The following is a 17500-nucleotide window of genomic DNA, read 5'->3' on the forward strand; positions in this document are numbered from 1 at the left end:
GTCGAGAGTGAACTTCTATCACCAGAAATACACATCTCTCACTCCTCAATGGAATGGCCGAGAATCGAACCCGCGACCACCAAGGTAGGACGCCAACACCATGCCAACCACGCCACTGAGGCGCTAAGTGTAAGTATGGAAGAGAAAGAACAGGAATGGTTGTACATGCAGATGATGGAGTTAAATCTAGAGGATAACGGCAGCAAAAACAGGCGATTCAAAAAATGGCTGAGCAGGAAGGTGGCAGGATCTCTGCAAAACGTTTGCCATAGACGAGTGTCGATGGAAGCCAACATGAGAATGTAAGGAAATGAAGTGTGTTAGTTGAATAATTAAGAGAAAAATGGTGAAAACATTTAAAAACAATTACGTGTGTAGTAAGAAATACTGAACGGTTGATAAATGTAGAGATATAGAGGGCAGTTGGTGAAAATATTGTCTGATATAAATATACTGATCACTGAGCTAAATTTTAATTTTTCCTGGGGGAAGATTGGGGGAAGAAAAAACAGGTTAATGAAATGCATGTAGAATTCAGATGAGTTAAGAAGAAGGACGAGCTGCCCGAGAACGCACAGTTTAGATGGAGTCAATAACAATGTTGAAAGTGAAGGACTTGATCCTCGAAGATTAAGGAGAATGGCGCAGTGCGTGTGGAGGGGAAGTCGACACACTGCTGACAAGGCTTCCGGGAAGGTACTGGGGTGGTTAATGCTCAGGAAGTTTTTGGCACAGATTTTCATCAGTGGTTAAACAGTAGTTAACGAAAAAGTGGCAGAGACTGTAGTACTGGCATAGCAGATCATTTAAATCCTTCCCTTTTCACATTTCTTGAAACTAGTCAAGATAACTAGTCCCAAGGGCGCTATTTACATGTCTGTATTAATAAACATACTCACAGCTATAGTACAACAAAAAATAATTCACAACCACCTAACTAAGCACTATCTAACTTATATCACATAAACACTTTGTCACAAACAGACTAAAATGACTCTCACTAAGCACCAACTTCCAGGCACCGCCTGCGGATGCTGTAAGTCTCTTTGCAAGCTGAGGCTGCTTTTACTCTGCAGGTTGCCCGACTGATATGAAACCCTTAGGGCTTCAGCACTATGCCATCACCCACAGAATGTGCAGCATTTTACAGTGACGAAAGAGAAACATGAATCGAGCCTCAATGTTCATTATTCATATTTCCTTCAACAGTGTCTCCAAATGATAACAAATTTAGGAGACTGGTTTCTCTATAATAATCAGTGTCCATAGTGTGTCCTGGGTTATCAACTGCAGTCAGTTAGATAAGAGTACATTACGCTATTTTAGTTTAGTGTTAGTATCCTTTTTTGGCATCCTGTTCTTAGTAAGGATTTCGACCTTTGCTACAGATGGTTTCACTTCTACATTACTACAGATTCTATTTTCATAGACACTTCTAATTTCTAAAACTCGCCATTTATAAAATGACTGAAGTCACTAACAGCTGTTACAATGCCAGAAAAAGCTTGGACAGATATTTGATTAAATCCGCTTTGCAAAAACGATGCTTAGAAATTCATCACAGAACACAATAACATAAAATCATATAACAAAATCGCATTTTCTTACAAAAGACAACACTTGACAGAAGGAATAAGTGTCAAATATTTTCAATTTAGCACTTTAAAACATGGGAATTTTATCCTTTTTCCAATTCTCATTCTATTCTGTCATACCGGAAGTACTTTTTTTAACGAAACTTGAAAAGACCAACTGGTTTAAAGGTCCTGAGATGGTTTTCGTCTTTTGCTATTTCGTAACCCCACAGCCTCAAAGCTTTGCTGCAGACCTTCTGCATGGCCTCGACTTCTTCCCAGCTGAGATCTTGCTGCCAGTGTACAGGAGCTGTTTTGGAATTTCTGAAGGTGCTCGAGACTCCTCCGATTTTTTCCTTTGTGTGAGTGTCAAGAAATTCTTGCACCCTTGCGTGATAACTGAGATGGAAGAAGTCAAAGAGCTCTTTCGTCATGTTGTACGCATCGAATGACAGGTCCTCGTAGCGGACAACCCTAAAAACAAGTTTCCTCATTAAACATGTGGCTCTTTCATCTACACAACATATAAATGTGAAATACACAAACCATTAATAAAAACTAAAAAATAAACTAATCTTGAATATAGTATATTTATAGATAATATATATTTTTATATATTTGTAATATACATATTTATATTTCTATAGATATAAAGATTATATATAGAGCAATATCAGGAAGAACACTTAATTTCTCGAGCTTTTGAGGTTTAAAACCTCATCATCAGGTTGAAAAACTGACACGGATGATAAATCACTAAAATTACAATAAAATGAATTGTCTCACTAAAATCTTCAGTAAAAACAAAAAATATAACTTGAACAGCATACATAAACTTACGAAAAAAACTAAAACAAACGGAAAACAAATATAAAACTAAGGTGAAAGGTAAAGAAACTACCACACAGAGTAAAATGGCGAACGACCCACTTGTGTACCTACTATAAAATCACACGATATCTAGTTGAATACTATACCGGACGGGTTGTTGTTCAATTCCGGTTTCATCCTCTTAATTAACAGCGTCTATGAAATTAAAAGGTCAACTCTAGTTGAGCAAAAAGACAGTACTCTAAAATCCAGGGCAGTGAAAGGACGATCCTGTGCTAAACTGTGTTCCCTTATGGCTGAAAAAAATGGTTTAGAAAGAGGAAACCTAGTTCTAACAGAAAGACCTCTGTGTTCCAAAATTCTGTGTCTGTGGCAGCGGGAACTGGATCCCACGTATCACAGACCAGGTAATGTGGTCTGCGATAGGTGGGGCAGTATTTTTGAACTACCACCTTCCATGAACTTGGGAACGTGAGGTCTTCTAAGTACAAAGAGTCATTTTCCAAGAATGCAAATAAGACCATTTGCATTGAAGTACTGACAAAATAGACATCTAAAATATTTGGGATGTGTTATACGTTCCAATACATTAAATATGCGGTTCTCTTTTAATTTTACAAGAAAATATATGAAGAGATTAGCGAAGAGGTGGTCAAGAGTTCCTCTTCGTTTCCAATAATTTTCACCTTCCGATCACCTTCGTCTTCGCCGCGAAGACCTGCTTCGCGGCACAATAATTCCATTTTATCCGCGAACAGCGTCTTCGTCGAAGATGCCAGTTTAAAAAAATACGGCCCATGGGATTCAGTTCCTGCTGGCTCAGACACAGAATTTTGGAACACAAGAGGTCTTTCTGCTAGAACTAGGTTTCCTCTTTCTAAACCAACTTTTTCTGCTATAAGGACATAATTTAGCACAAGGCCATCCTTTCACTGACCTGGATTTTAGAGTACTGTCTTTTTGCTCAACTAGACTGGACCTTTTAATTTCATAGACGCTGTTAATTAAGAGGATGAAACCAGAATTGAACAACAACTCGTCTTGTATTCTAGCTATCGTGTGATTTCATAGTAGGTACACAAGTGGGTCGTTAGCCATTTTACCTTGAGTGTGGTAGTTTCTTTGTTTACCTTTCACCTTATTTTTATCTTTATGGCTTGCGTTTTAGTTTTCTCTCGTAATTTTACGTTTAATTTTTTAGTTTGTATGTACTGTTCGTTTTATTTTTAATTTTTCATTTTTACTGAAAATTTCAGTAAGACAATTCATTTTCTTGTAATTTTAGTGATTTCTCATCCTTATCAATATTTCAGCCTGGTGATAGGGTTTCATACGTCGAAAGCTCGTGAAATAAAGAATGTTCTTGTTGGTCTTGGCAATATTTATCATTAAGCTAAGATTTCCAAGTAGCGGCCCGCCCAAATACAGACACTATATGTAAGTGTGTAATATTATAAATATATATAATATAATATTATATATATATTATAATAATATATAATATATATATCCGATTTATCCCCGCTTTCTCTCCTCTCTCTCTCTTCTCTCTATCTACCCTCCTCTCTCTCTCATCTATATATATATATATATATATATATATATATATATCATATGGTTTATATGTAAATATAAAGAGATATAATATATATATATATATATATATATATATATATATATATATAATACACTATTTTCAGGATTAGTGTATCATGTGATTCTAGGACTATTGCATAGCCTTTTTATTTCATTGTTGCTTTATAGATATATTTACATACATATGTATATTATATATATATGTATATATATACATACATGCTTACATACACCCACATATGAAATCTTCCTTCAGATTCCTATTTTTAATTCTATTTTCGATAGACACAGAATGAAGCACAGAGACAGAGACACATAAGCCCACACATAGATATACCTGAAAGAAGATGGAAACTTCCGTCTGAAGTCAATGGCAGTGTTGTAGTCACTGACGAGATCTTGACAGAGTTTGGCTGGGTCATCGCAGTCAGGATTTCCTGGGCACCAATCGCGGTGGTGTCTCGACTGCATCGTGCCTCTTGGGTCTCTGACCAAGAGAAGAACCTGCACACCTAACCTGTAAGACAAGAACATTGGTTTTATGAATCCAGTTCTGGCAAAACTTTTGGCAGACCTCCGGAACAAGTCTCAAGTCCTGGTTCGCCGGAATATCGAGAGGATTTTCTGCCATCAATTGAAAAATGATTTTATAGAAACAAATCCTTGCATTAATCGCTATTCTGAAACGAACACTCAAGATCATTTTAGTACAAATATCTAATCATACCAGGTTCCTCTTCACGTTTAGTTCCCGGTTTACACAAAACATTTTAGAGAAATGAGTCAAGTCATGAAATGGGAGGGAGGGGATAGAGGTATTATGGAGGAAATCGAGGCTCGGTTCCATGGAATGTTATGAAATACCGACTCACAAAAATGTTGGTTACTGTCGTATCAAGTGCGGAATTTGGGTCATTTCCGGCACTTGTTCCATATTATTGAAAGTGAAAATCTACAGCTTCATCGCCATTGTATGTTATACAGCTCTAATAGCTAGTGTATGAAATCCCAAATTACGCATATTGATATGGTGACGGGTAGCATGCAAAACAATCTGTTATTTATGAAAGGAGGTACATTCAATTTTGGTTGATATAAGAACACGAAGAAACTGGAAAACAACAATGTTGTAAAGTATCATGAAAGTAACTGTAAGTAACATAATGCAAAAATTCCGGGGTTCTAGATTCATGATCCATGAATAATTCATGACAAAATGCGAAGTTTGGTTAGACAGACCCAATTTGTATAAAAAAGGGTCTTGGGCTTCGTGTGAAGAGTTTAATCTTTATCTGTTATCGTACACGTAAAGGTGCGTCCACACGGTCGAACAATGTCCGACGGACAAACATTGTTACTAATTAACAATTGTCTGCCGGTCTTTGCCTTGTGAGCAGAGTAAAAACAGCGGTATGCAACCTCATCTGGTACCACTGTTTGTTGCCAGATCTATTTCAATCGTTTCCCCGCTTATGACGTCATCCTCCTTCGCCTATGATATGGTAACAATGTGTGTCCGTCGGACATTGTTCGACCGTGTGGACGCACCTTAACACTCATTAGTATCATACTTGCGAGTCAATTTGTGGTGTTCAGAACATCACAAATTTGTTCATATTAGCAGTTGTACAGGAAGTGAAAGTATCCTATTTCGTTTTTGGTAATTTTCGTTAATATCTCAATTTTTTCGAAAGTTACCTGGAATCAGAATCAGACTGCAAGGACGTCTTATCCAGTATCATTCAGCCGACTGTAAAATTGCAAGTCTTTCTAACCCTTTTATATTGACAAGTATAAGTTTATCTTAGTCCGACAAATTCTAAGCAGTTTCCCAAAAATACTACCATTTATGACCGTTTGCATCTAATTCTTAATATTTATGCATATACATATTTATCAGTAAATATTAATAATTTACTTCATTTTTTCTCCTTTTCGCAAATGACCCTCTGGGTCAAATATCTTTTTGCTAGTTCTAAATGATTATTTGCTAACTGACTTATACCAATACTAATAATAATCATAGCACAAAGAATATCCAGAGATCACAAACCCCAACAAATGCTGAGCAATCTATCCCCAGAAAGGTCCTTTTTCCTTAAAAGCTACATTCCTAACTCTTCCAAATTGTATCATCTTTTGCAAGTCACAAAAGCCATCTTTGTTGAAAACTGTACAAATCCACTCACAATTTTGTGTGTAATCCTGCTACCCAGAAAGCAAACATGCTAACATTTGACCACAAGCATGTCCTAAATCTGTATTTGACCTTTCATTTGCGGAATAAGATGGACAAATAAGAAGTGTTCATGTAGACTAGTGCAAGGAAATTTCTAGGGGAATTCACCAATAAACAGTGACCACCAAAACAACTGTTCATGCAGTAATGAAGCATTTTAAAAGAAAATTAGAAACATATAGTCCTCTGAAGAAGTTTAAGTGAAATTCTTTGAAGATATAGTTAGTTTTGCTGACAATCTTTTCATCTTATCCAAGTCTGAAACAGTGTTTACAGGATGGCCAAAAAAAAAATAACTGCCTGTTCTAGATCTCTTAAACAGCTGTAAATAAGGAAATAAAGTTCTTGAAAAAATAAGTGAGCTCTTCTGCTTCTTTTGCCAATGAAAAGGCCAGCAGAATCAAAATTATAATCTAATCCTGTTCAGAGAGTCAGGAAACCAAAGGATAAAAGAAAAAAAAAAGTGTTGTGGATTACAGCAATAAGCAAACTGTTCATACATTCTAAAGTCTACTAAGAATGCTTTAATCCCCACTTCTGAAAAAGTTCTACTAAAAGAGGTAGTAATACTTAAGTGGTTCTGAGGAACTGGGCAGCTCTTGAGCTGGTGGTAATCTACATGAACGAATCTGTGCATAAATCATGTACTCATGATATGTGTTTGATTACTTGAAATTTCCTCCTCTTCAGAAACTTGGACATACACACACACAGGTCATTTGACAAGACTAACCCAACTTACCTTCCCTAGCACAGCCATTGCAGCAAAGAAAGGCTATCTCAATGAAGTAAGGTACGGCGTCCTTGTGCAAGTTTGTCCTCTTTGCCCCAAAGTGAAAGAATTGAAATATCTTTATCCAATGAAAAGTCAAAGTGTACTATTCTGCATGTTATGGAAAAATCTTCTGGTCTTTATGTTAAAAAGGATGCTTAAAATCTTCTGAAGTCCTTAGTTGCAGTCTAGTTTGATGCCTGCATGGTGTCAATTGTCTGTATATGAAAGGATGTCTCAACCTTACCAAAATCACATTTATGAATATATATATGGAAAGTAGGCCAAAGGCCAAGCGCTGGAACCTATGAGATCATTCAGCGCTGAAGATCACCTTGATGATCTTTAAAATGAGTTATCCTGAGACAGAGATGAGTTCTAATCTTGACCTATGGTACCCCAATCATTATCTGGTATACTTATGAAAAGCTTGTGTGATAGAAACATCTTTTAATGTTTCATAATTAAGTTCTTGACTTACTTGTTGAATAATGCTGGATAGAAATGAAATAACCTAGTGATAAAAAATTGACAGAAAACTATATTGCTTTTGTTGGTGTCTATCCTAAGGCAGAGGAGATGAACTCTAATCCTGACCTATGGTGACCCAGTCATTATCCGACATATTTTTGAAAAGCCTGTGTGATAGAAACATCTTTCATGGTTTCATAAACTCTCAAGATAATTAATTTCTTGGCTTACTTGTTGAATAATCAAGCTGAATAAAAATAAAATAACCTACTGGTAAACATTTGCTTTCGTTGGTGTATCTCCATCACAATGAGGAAAGCCTTAAATCTAAGATTTGCAACACTTTGTGATTTCCCTTTGAAAACTTTCAATGACAGACAGCTTCAATTCTATGTGGCAATTCAAAGCTATTTTGTAAATCCAGGGTCAAAACTCATTAGCAATCTTAATATTGGCCAACCAATTCTGGTGAATATTTTCTTGAGGTATTATGTACACCAATGCAACAGATGCCTAATTCCAATTGATTTTGTTCCTGTCCATTTGGTAATGAAATGTAAATCTTTTCTCTCTTATAATTAAATTTTTTTTCATTATTGCCTTCTTGTATTATCAAAGCTTCAGAAATAGAGAGGTAAATAATCGGTGAGAATTATTTCAATAAGAAAGGAGAATGTGTGTCCAAGATGAAAAGTACTAAACTACATATTGGAGTTACTCTTCCATCAGGTGTTCCTTGAGTAATAGTTTCTGTCTGCACCATCTCAGAAATAAGGACTGGAAAAAGCAGCTGAAAGCTATCACCCAGAAACTCTTCACGTCAATGGTGATCTGAGAATGCTGCAACAGACAGGAACATATCAACTTAACAAAAATAACCCTACTTCCAATCAGGACCCCCTACTTTGCTCATACTCGATTCTATACAGAAATATACGATTCACCACCTCCTCCTCACTACATATGCCCTACATCCTCTGATCTTTTCTAAGGCTCTCATAGAGTCAAGGAATGTGGCGAATGTTCCAACAACTTCCTAACTCAACAACTCAAGGAAGCAACTCAGGAGTTCAAACAGAAACAACACATTACTGTACAGTCGACCTGATGAAAACCTTACAATACAGAATTTGTGCAGCTTACAACAAATGCAAACAAATGACACCGAGAAGCAAACAGGATAACGAAAAGGGTTAATGCAACAACAAATGATAGCAACTCCTGCCCATTCTGACAGGTCATGGTTTACACTTCACGTATGGGAATGGTACGGCCTTCAAACTAGGGAACTTCCCACGTCCATAATTACCCAAATTGCTCCAACTACCTATCAATTAACTAAATACCTTAAAAAATCATCACATGCTATATGGCTGACAGATACAGTCTTAATTCAGTGTTTAAGTAGTTGATGACATGACCATTGCCTCTATGGACATCGAGTCCTCAATCACAAATGTTAGTTTCAATCAAACAACAGACCTTATTCCTAACATCCCAGAAGTTATCTTATGTGCTCTCCTTGAGATACATAAATAAATTATAAAAAAAAAAAACTTTTACCATCCATAGAAACAGATTCATAAATACAGTGTTGTAATGGGACCTCTGTTGGGTGTTCTTTTACCAAGTTTTACACAAGCAAGGTAAATGAACATGCACTCTACCACATTTATATGTGTTACATAGGTGATCGTCTCATCAAAACTAATGCTATCCAGGAAGTGGAGCAGCTCTGTCAAACACTTAAGAATGTAGTTGTATGAACTACATAGCTGTATTCTGCTACAACTGGACCTCATCGCTTATTATCGTAACAGTCTAACCAAATCCATGATTACGAATATTAATCCAGTTCCACTACTGAGAGATTCTCTAAAACACATTAACTTAGTACACCTATTCAGATGCCCCAAAATATCCCGGCTCATATGATGGTGGGACTACAATAAAGCTAGCTAAGAGGATCTCCTGTCATGCATGAGGAGTGACAATAAGGAACCACAAATGAGAGCCATACCAAATTGAAATCTTAAGAGACATTATTGTAAAAGATACAGAAATAATCAAAGGGCCCCGACCCGAGGCACCTACACTTCTCACTTAGTAGAACAAGGCCTTCCTGAGCATGAAACAGGAAACTTTTCTACTGCCCACCAATATCAGGCAGTCTTCCGACCATGACCAAACAACATCTATGCCTTTTAGAGACGAAAGAGTAAGTATCCTCTCAAACAGCCAAAATATTCAGAGAGAAATACCAGCTGATGAGTCACTACACCAAGCTGCAACAACGAAACCATCAGTGCTATAAAATTGGCCAAGCTCCTGAACCACCTACACCTACTTAGGAACTTTGCAAGTGGAATTGATCGTATTTTTTTTTATTTAAAGATTGACCACCAATGATATTTTGACCTATCATCTTTGAAGAGAATTATGATGACTAATAGTCCAGGTTTTGCCTAATGTTTTTTGACTGGTTTCCCCTTTTTTGATGGTGCTGAATTTGGTTTGATTTGATTTATATAGTTTTGGCATAATGTCAAGCACTGGGGCAACTAAAGCCACTCAGCGCTGAAACGGAAATTGACGGATATTGACAGCAAAAGGTTTGAAAGGTGTAACAGGAGGAAAACCTCGCAATTGCAATTTGAAATAATTATTAGGAGAGGGTGGCCAGTAAGACGGAAGAAAGATATAAACGGAGGTACAGTAAAAGGAATGAAAGTAGTTACAGCTAGGGGCCAAAGGGACACTGTAAAAAATCTTAAGTAATGCCTACATTGCACCGAATGAGGTGCACTGATGCACTACCCTCCTACGGAGTTGATGGTGCTGAATTCAAATCTGAATGATGTCATTCTGGCATCCTTGAGGATTTTCAGATATTCAAGATGGCCGCCAATATGGCCGACATTTTTGTAATTTTTCTTTTATTGACAATATTCTGGCTAAACTGTCATTTTAAAAGGTAAAAATTGGTAGGATCTTGTCACAAGGACCAATTTTCATGCTCTGATGAGCAGATAACTGGTTATCATATTTTGTTTGTCTATTTAGAATAAAATAAGAAATATTGATATAGAATAAAATATGAAATATTGGTCATAGAATAAAATAAATATTGATCATATGGTATGTGATATCTATATTCATAAAATCTATTTTGAATGTTTTTAGGAAGTTAAAGTTTGGACCCAAATGCAAGAAATTTGAATTTGAATATGTCACCGCTTTGAATAAGCACAAAATCATATTATATATTACATTATATTCTAATGGGTATCCTGGCAACAAGAGACATTGATTTGAAGCATGTATTTAACCATGAACTTGCTCCAGTGCCAACATCACTGTTTGATGACTGTGGCCTTATGAGAATAACAAAGACAAAATCAATATTAAAGAGGAATCTACAGGTTGAGCAATGCTCTCGCTCAAACTACAAGGATCAACTAATTCAAGAAGTGCTAATCATTGATGGATGTGCTATACTGTGGGTAGTTCATTGGCCATCAAAAGGGACCATCCATGACTACATTGATAGCTTTGTTGACTACATCATGCGCAAGCTAAGTGAGAATGACGTGTATTTAGTTTTGGACCGGTACTATGATTACAGTATTAAAGATGGAACAAGGAGTGGATCCGCAGGCGTTACCAGACAATACCAACTGAGGCTAGATATGCTCGTACCAAAACAGAGTAATCCTCAATGTTACATGCAACATGAAGCAACTGATTGAACTTCTTTGCCAGCAATTCCCATCAAGGATATCATCTTTACCATCATCTCATGAAGCTTACAAACACAATATAGTCCTTACAGGAGGTAACCCAGTTCCATGTTCCGGTTGAACAAGGAGCTTGTTTGTCAAGATATAACCTCAAAACTACACATGAAGAGACAGATGTTATCATTGTACAACATGATTCATCTTGCAAGAGAAGAAGGGTGTTCATTTAAAGTTATATGTGATGACACAGATGCATTCTCCTTCTTGCACACCATTACCATAGTATCAACATTAACATTCCTGTTGAGATGGAAGGGACAAGTGCCAAGAGATCAGACTGCAGTATTTCTGACACAGTAATCAAACATCAGGACATAATTGAAGATTTGTTAGTAGCCCATGCACTCACTGGATGCATCACAACAGCTTACACGAGCATTGGAAAGACTGCAGCTATCAAGATCCTGAGAAAGGGGTATATACTGAAAAAATTAGAAGATGAACAAAGTGACTTTGGGGCTATTGTCGATGAAGCTAGCAAGTTTATTGTCGCATGCTATGGTTGCCATGAAAACACTTTGTCAGAGGCTCGTTATCAGGTGTGGTTGGCAAAAACAGGTAACAGAAAGGTCACTAGGATGCCAACACTGAAGTTCTTGCCACCAGCCACTGAGGCATTCATAGAAATGTGAACCATGCTCACCTTCAAGTGTGTATCTGGAAACATGTGAAGGAACCAGATCCTCCAAACCTTGACCCTACGATATACAGCTGCCAAAAAGAGGAACATTCAAAGTCTCTTTCCCCTGAAACAACTCCTCCAAGTAGCAAATCAGCTCCAGAAAAGATTCTGCAGATGATTCGATGTGGATGCTCTGGTAATGAGTCATGCAAATCTCGAAGGTTTGGTTACATGAGAAGTCGGCTATCTTGTACAATCTTTTGTGCTTGCGGTGCATGTGGGAACTGCTATAATCTTTGGACAAGACGTGACATGAGTGATGACGAAGACAGTGGTGTCAATGAAGAGAATATAGAGGAAACTAAAGACTGGTATAACCTCCTGCATATTGCTATATTATCTTTTTCAGAGCTACGATAATATAGCATTTCAAGGCATATTTTGCATCATTTATTGAAAATAGTACAGTAATGACGTAGTTGAATAATAATATTTTTTTTATTACTTTGTATTTTGATTCTATGTTCGAATGTCTGGTAATTGTGATTTATCCTTCTGGGTTTAAGCATTACTTGAATTTTTCCTGAAATGAATAGTTTTTGAGATAATTATTGCTAAAAGTTGATAACATGTGGAAAACCTATTAATGGTCATTTTAAAGCAATTACAATGATAAAATGAGATGTTTCATAATGAATATAAATATTTTGGCACAAGGTATTCGTTTCTTTGTGAATCCTAACGGAATGTACCTCTAATAATAATAGTTTATCAAAGTAATGATCATGAGACCAATATTTACATAATGCGGCATCCATATTGGCGGCCATCTTGAATATCTTAAAACCCTCAAGGGTGCCACTGTGACATCATTCAGACCTGAAATCAGAACCCTCTAAAGAGGGAAAGTCAGTCAAAAAACATTGGGAAGACCTTGCAGCAAAGTTCGGGCTTTGGCACCTAGACTATAAAGGAGTTATTGGCGAAATGCAGTCAACAGAGAAAATGCACTTTAAGAAAGATAACAAAGACTTCATATGAATCACATGAAGCAACTACCAATGATAATAATATGTTTCATTAAGTACAACGGCAGCCACAGAGGCATTTATTTTATCATTATCTTTTTTTTTCCAGTTCCAACAATTTCTCTCACCTAGAGGCAAAGTTGTGCAAGCATTTTTCGTATTTTAATAGTTCTTGCGCGCGGTAACGACCCATGACTGGTTCAAATTTTTTTTTCTTTTTTTTACATCTCAGTTTGAAATTAGAAATCAATCTTCAATGGGCACTTTTCATCATTTTCTTCGGCAATGGTATTATAAAGTTTGAATTAGCCCCACTGAAGCAGCTATTGCATTTAATTTCATATACTTCTAAGAGACTCTCATGTAATAATAATAATAATAACAATAACAATAACAATAACAATAATAACAATAACAATAACAATAACAATAACAATAACAATAACAATAACAATAACAACAATAATAATAATAATAATAATAATAATAATAATAATAATAATAATAAAGGGGTAAAGAATTTCGACACTAAATTCAGGATTGGTAAGATTTCTGGGTGTCTGTCAGATCGATATCTAACTACAGAGCCAGTAACCACTGACCTCATTACAGAAGTATTTTAAAATATATTACTGTGTTTTCACTAAGTCAATAACGATAACAACACAGACACTTTATTGTGCTTTATAAATAAATGAATTTGTTATATGCTGGTTTGCAAATTAATTTGTATTTATTTACAAATGCCTTTCAGATTACATTTGAAAAAAGTAATAACTTCATGCTATACAGGTACTGAAATGCCAGTGAAGTTTTACAAATAGGATTCATGCAATTGGAAAAAACAGAGAAACTAGTAGACAATAACTAGATGCACACTTTCACACCACCCAAATATAAACAGACTGGCATCCTTGTTCTAGGCTTAATCCATGATTTTTCCAGCATAAAATAATGAAAATAGGAGCAAGCTATGTTTAATAATAATTCTTCTGTACATTAAAGCCTCATATGAAGGGATAAAATTACGCATAAATTAAAAATTCTACGAACTAAATATCTAGTCTTTAATGTATGATAAACTATCATAAAACGGAGTAATTCAATGCACTTACGTTTTGTCTTCGAGGAATTCTCTAGTGAGGTTCAGCCTGAGTCTAACAGTCTTCATTGACTGGAACGGAAAGAGGCTACAAAAAGGAGAGAGGAAATCTGGATCCCAGCACAGCTGTGGAAAGGAGGTGCAGTAATTCCAAAGCCTAGAGTTATGGATGAAGAGCCAAGGATGCTCAGGTCCATAATCGAGGTAATGATCTGAAAATGGAAAATGTTATATTGAAATAACAGACATTCCAGCCATCTCGTGTATAAACAACTCCCTTGAGAAATAACCATTATCATTCATTTTGTTTACTCGCTTCCATAACTTCTACTACACAATTATAGATCTAGAGAAGATATTCTAGAGTACCTACAAAGGTAGTGTTTATGCGTTAAAGAAAGAGGAAAGTGCCAGAAAAAGTGGTTGAAATGATATACAAAAGAATCGGGACAGCAGTAATAACAGCTTGTGGCAACACAGAAAAGTTTGAAGTTAGAGAAAGTTCACACCAAGGATCAGCAATTAGCCCATTTCTGTTAAAACTGGCTGTGTATGTACTGAATGAAAGGATTAGAAAAGAAATCCTATAAAAGCTGTTATATCAACACGATCTGATGATTACAGAAGAGACGGAAGAATCGCAAAGAAAAGCAAGAGTGGTATGAATCTCTTCAATGAAGAGGCATGAACAAAAATGTGGGGAAAAGTGAATTGTGCTTCCCAGTAAACAGGGAGGGGATAGGTTAGTTATAGAAGGCCTATACTTAAGCCAGGAGGGGAACGTGGAGCTGAGTTTGGAAGTAGGATAAAGTCAGCTTGGGGGAAATTAAAGGAGGCAAGAGGGGTAATGAGTGGTAAAAGAATGCCGTACGAGCTAAATATAAAGATCTACCATAACATAATTATACCTGTGGTGGTGTATAATTAAGTTGACATCAAGAAGGAAGGAGGAAGCGGGGGTGAACAGAGATGAGGATGCTGAGGCGGATTATGTGATCTCGCTAAAAGTGTCTCTAGAAAATGAAAAAATTAGGAGGCGATTACTGATACTATGATAAGGGAATGAGATGGAGATGGTTGAGGTATGTGATATAGTAGATGAGTGAGGAGCAAGGAGGGAAAAGGCTTGGATGGAACCTGTTAGGGTTAGAGGGCCGAGAGGGAGGCAAAGGATGAGATGGCGTGATAAAGTGAGGGAGGATTTAGAGAAGGGTATGGGAGAGGAAGATGCTTTTCAGAGAAATAGCTTGAGAAGTCACATGGGGGCAACCGACCCTTTAGCTTAGGGACAGCAGTGGGGACGAAAAAAAAAAAAAAAACGATACGAGTGGGAGACTTGTAATTTGGTTATGTCCAGCGCCACAAGAATAAAGCTTTCATCCACTTCCTTAGCTGTACTTCATAATAGCAGAATGCAATCGCTTACCTCTATGAAAATGGGGAATATCGGCAAGTTTGTTACACCCTATTAATGTTAAGAGTTGAAGAGAGTTCATAGAACTTTATATATATAATTATATGTATATATATATATATATATATATATATATATATATATATATATATATATATATATATAGTATACGTAAATATATATATATATATATATATATATATATATATATACGTATATATATATATATATATATATATATATATATATATATATATATATATATATATATATATATATATATATATATATATATATATATGAGAGAGAGATGTGAGCGTGTAAGTACCCATGTACGGGCGTGTACATCCACGCGCAAGTGTGTAAGTGTGATTGTCTGTCTTAATTTGTGAACTTAAAATTGAATGACAAAATATAATGCATAAGAGGCCCTATTCTTGATCGTGAATAGACTCATTATATGCCTATTCTTGCTCTACACTCAATCTTCATAACGAATATTCTTTATATATATATATATATATATATAATATAATATATATATATATATAATATATATATAAATATATATATATATATAATAATATATATATATATAATATATATATCTTTGTACTTCTCCGTCTCTGTCTGTTTTTCTCTCTCATTGCCAACTCTCTCTCTCTCTCTCTCTCTCTCTCTCTCTCCTCTCTCTCTCTCTCTCTCTCTCTCTCTCTGCAACAGACTAATAATAATAACGATTATAATGAACATGCATAGGCTTAGACCGATAAATCTTCTATTGCATAACCTGTCTTTTATTGCATCTTCTATCTTCTATTGCATCCCCCATAACCTATTGTATCCCTATCTTCTAATGCTTCTTCCATCTTCAATTGCAGCCCCCATTTTCTATTGTATCTCTCATCTTAAATTGCATCCATCGTCTTCTACTGTATTCCCTACCATCCATAGCATCCCTTATCTTCTATTGTATCCCCATCTTCTTTTACGTATCCTTCTTTTATTGCATCCCCATCGTTCATTTCATCTCCCATGTTCAATTGCATCCCCATTTTCTATTGCACCCCATCTTCTGGTACATTCCTGTCTTCTATTTCATCCCGTCTTCTATTGCATCCCCGTCTTCTACCCCGCTCACCATCTTCCCATCACCAGTCTTCCATCCCCCATCTTCCAATCATCTTTCCCATCTTAAATTGCACGGCCCATCTTCTATTGCACTCCTCAGCTTCCACCACATCCCTCATCTTCCCATCACCCGCCTTCCAGTTACCTTCCCCCATCTTCTACTGCATCCACCATCTTCTCATCACTCATGTTCCAACCTTTGGGTTACAAACCTCATGAATATCAGTGTGTCCTGCCTGCTGTATTTATTATTGAAGGAGACGCAATTCAATATTGGCATTTAAATGCATTCATTTCAATATTATTTATGCATCCATCCGCTTGTTTAATTACACATCTCAACAAGCTAAAATTTATTTGGAATTTATTATCATTCTCTGCTTCAAGTCAAGACATTAGTTTAACGTAAAGCATTAATTGAAAAGAGATGTTTTCCCTCCTTGGAGACGGGCTAGTTAAAATTGCCAGCCTACTCGATTCTCAAAGGACTCCGCCATCAGTGGTCAAATATTATTTAAATTGTCCTGATAATGGTTGTATATTTCCCCATGACAAGACTTTTTTTTATTGGTATTGTTTACATTCCTTGGACCCGGTGCTGTCAGAATTGGCAACTTGCCAGGTTTTAGACGAAGATAATCCACGAAAATGTACCACTTTCTTCATAATTTAACAAGCTACAAATAATGAAGAGTGACTATTAGTCCTTAATAGTTTCATGTGCCTATAGAATCGTTCTATACTTCTCAGTGACAACGCACGAATGGGAATGCCTACTTTCTTGTTGGCAGTCCCGCGTCTACCTGGCGCTAAGTTGGAAGGATGAATTTTTAGTGAGGGTGAAACTGATCTTCACTTGAGACGATTGATTTGATTAGTTTAAGAGAAAAATAGAATTATAACCAAAATCTGAGACCTTT

At 36.2% G+C, this 17500-nt stretch overlaps 1 protein-coding gene across 4 annotated transcripts in view; it reads right to left on the reverse strand.

Annotated features, from left to right (window-relative positions):
- Positions 1 to 686: 686 nt before the first annotated feature.
- LOC135225785 (carbohydrate sulfotransferase 4-like) overlaps positions 687 to 17500 on the reverse strand; it is a 169787-nt gene continuing 152973 nt past the window's right edge. For all 4 annotated transcript variants that reach the window (XM_064265263.1, XM_064265259.1, XM_064265262.1 and 1 more), the window contains 3 exons: positions 14049 to 14247; positions 4339 to 4518; positions 687 to 2048 (listed from right to left, as the gene is read on the reverse strand). In XM_064265263.1, coding sequence (XP_064121333.1) covers positions 1730 to 2048; positions 4339 to 4518; positions 14049 to 14247 — 698 coding nt within the window. In that variant the 3' untranslated portion in view covers positions 687 to 1729. The remainder of the gene's footprint in view (positions 2049 to 4338; positions 4519 to 14048; positions 14248 to 17500) is intronic.

Source organism: Macrobrachium nipponense, chromosome 13 (assembly GCF_015104395.2).
Source record: "Macrobrachium nipponense isolate FS-2020 chromosome 13, ASM1510439v2, whole genome shotgun sequence".
Classification (NCBI taxonomy): Eukaryota; Metazoa; Arthropoda; class Malacostraca; order Decapoda; family Palaemonidae; genus Macrobrachium; species Macrobrachium nipponense.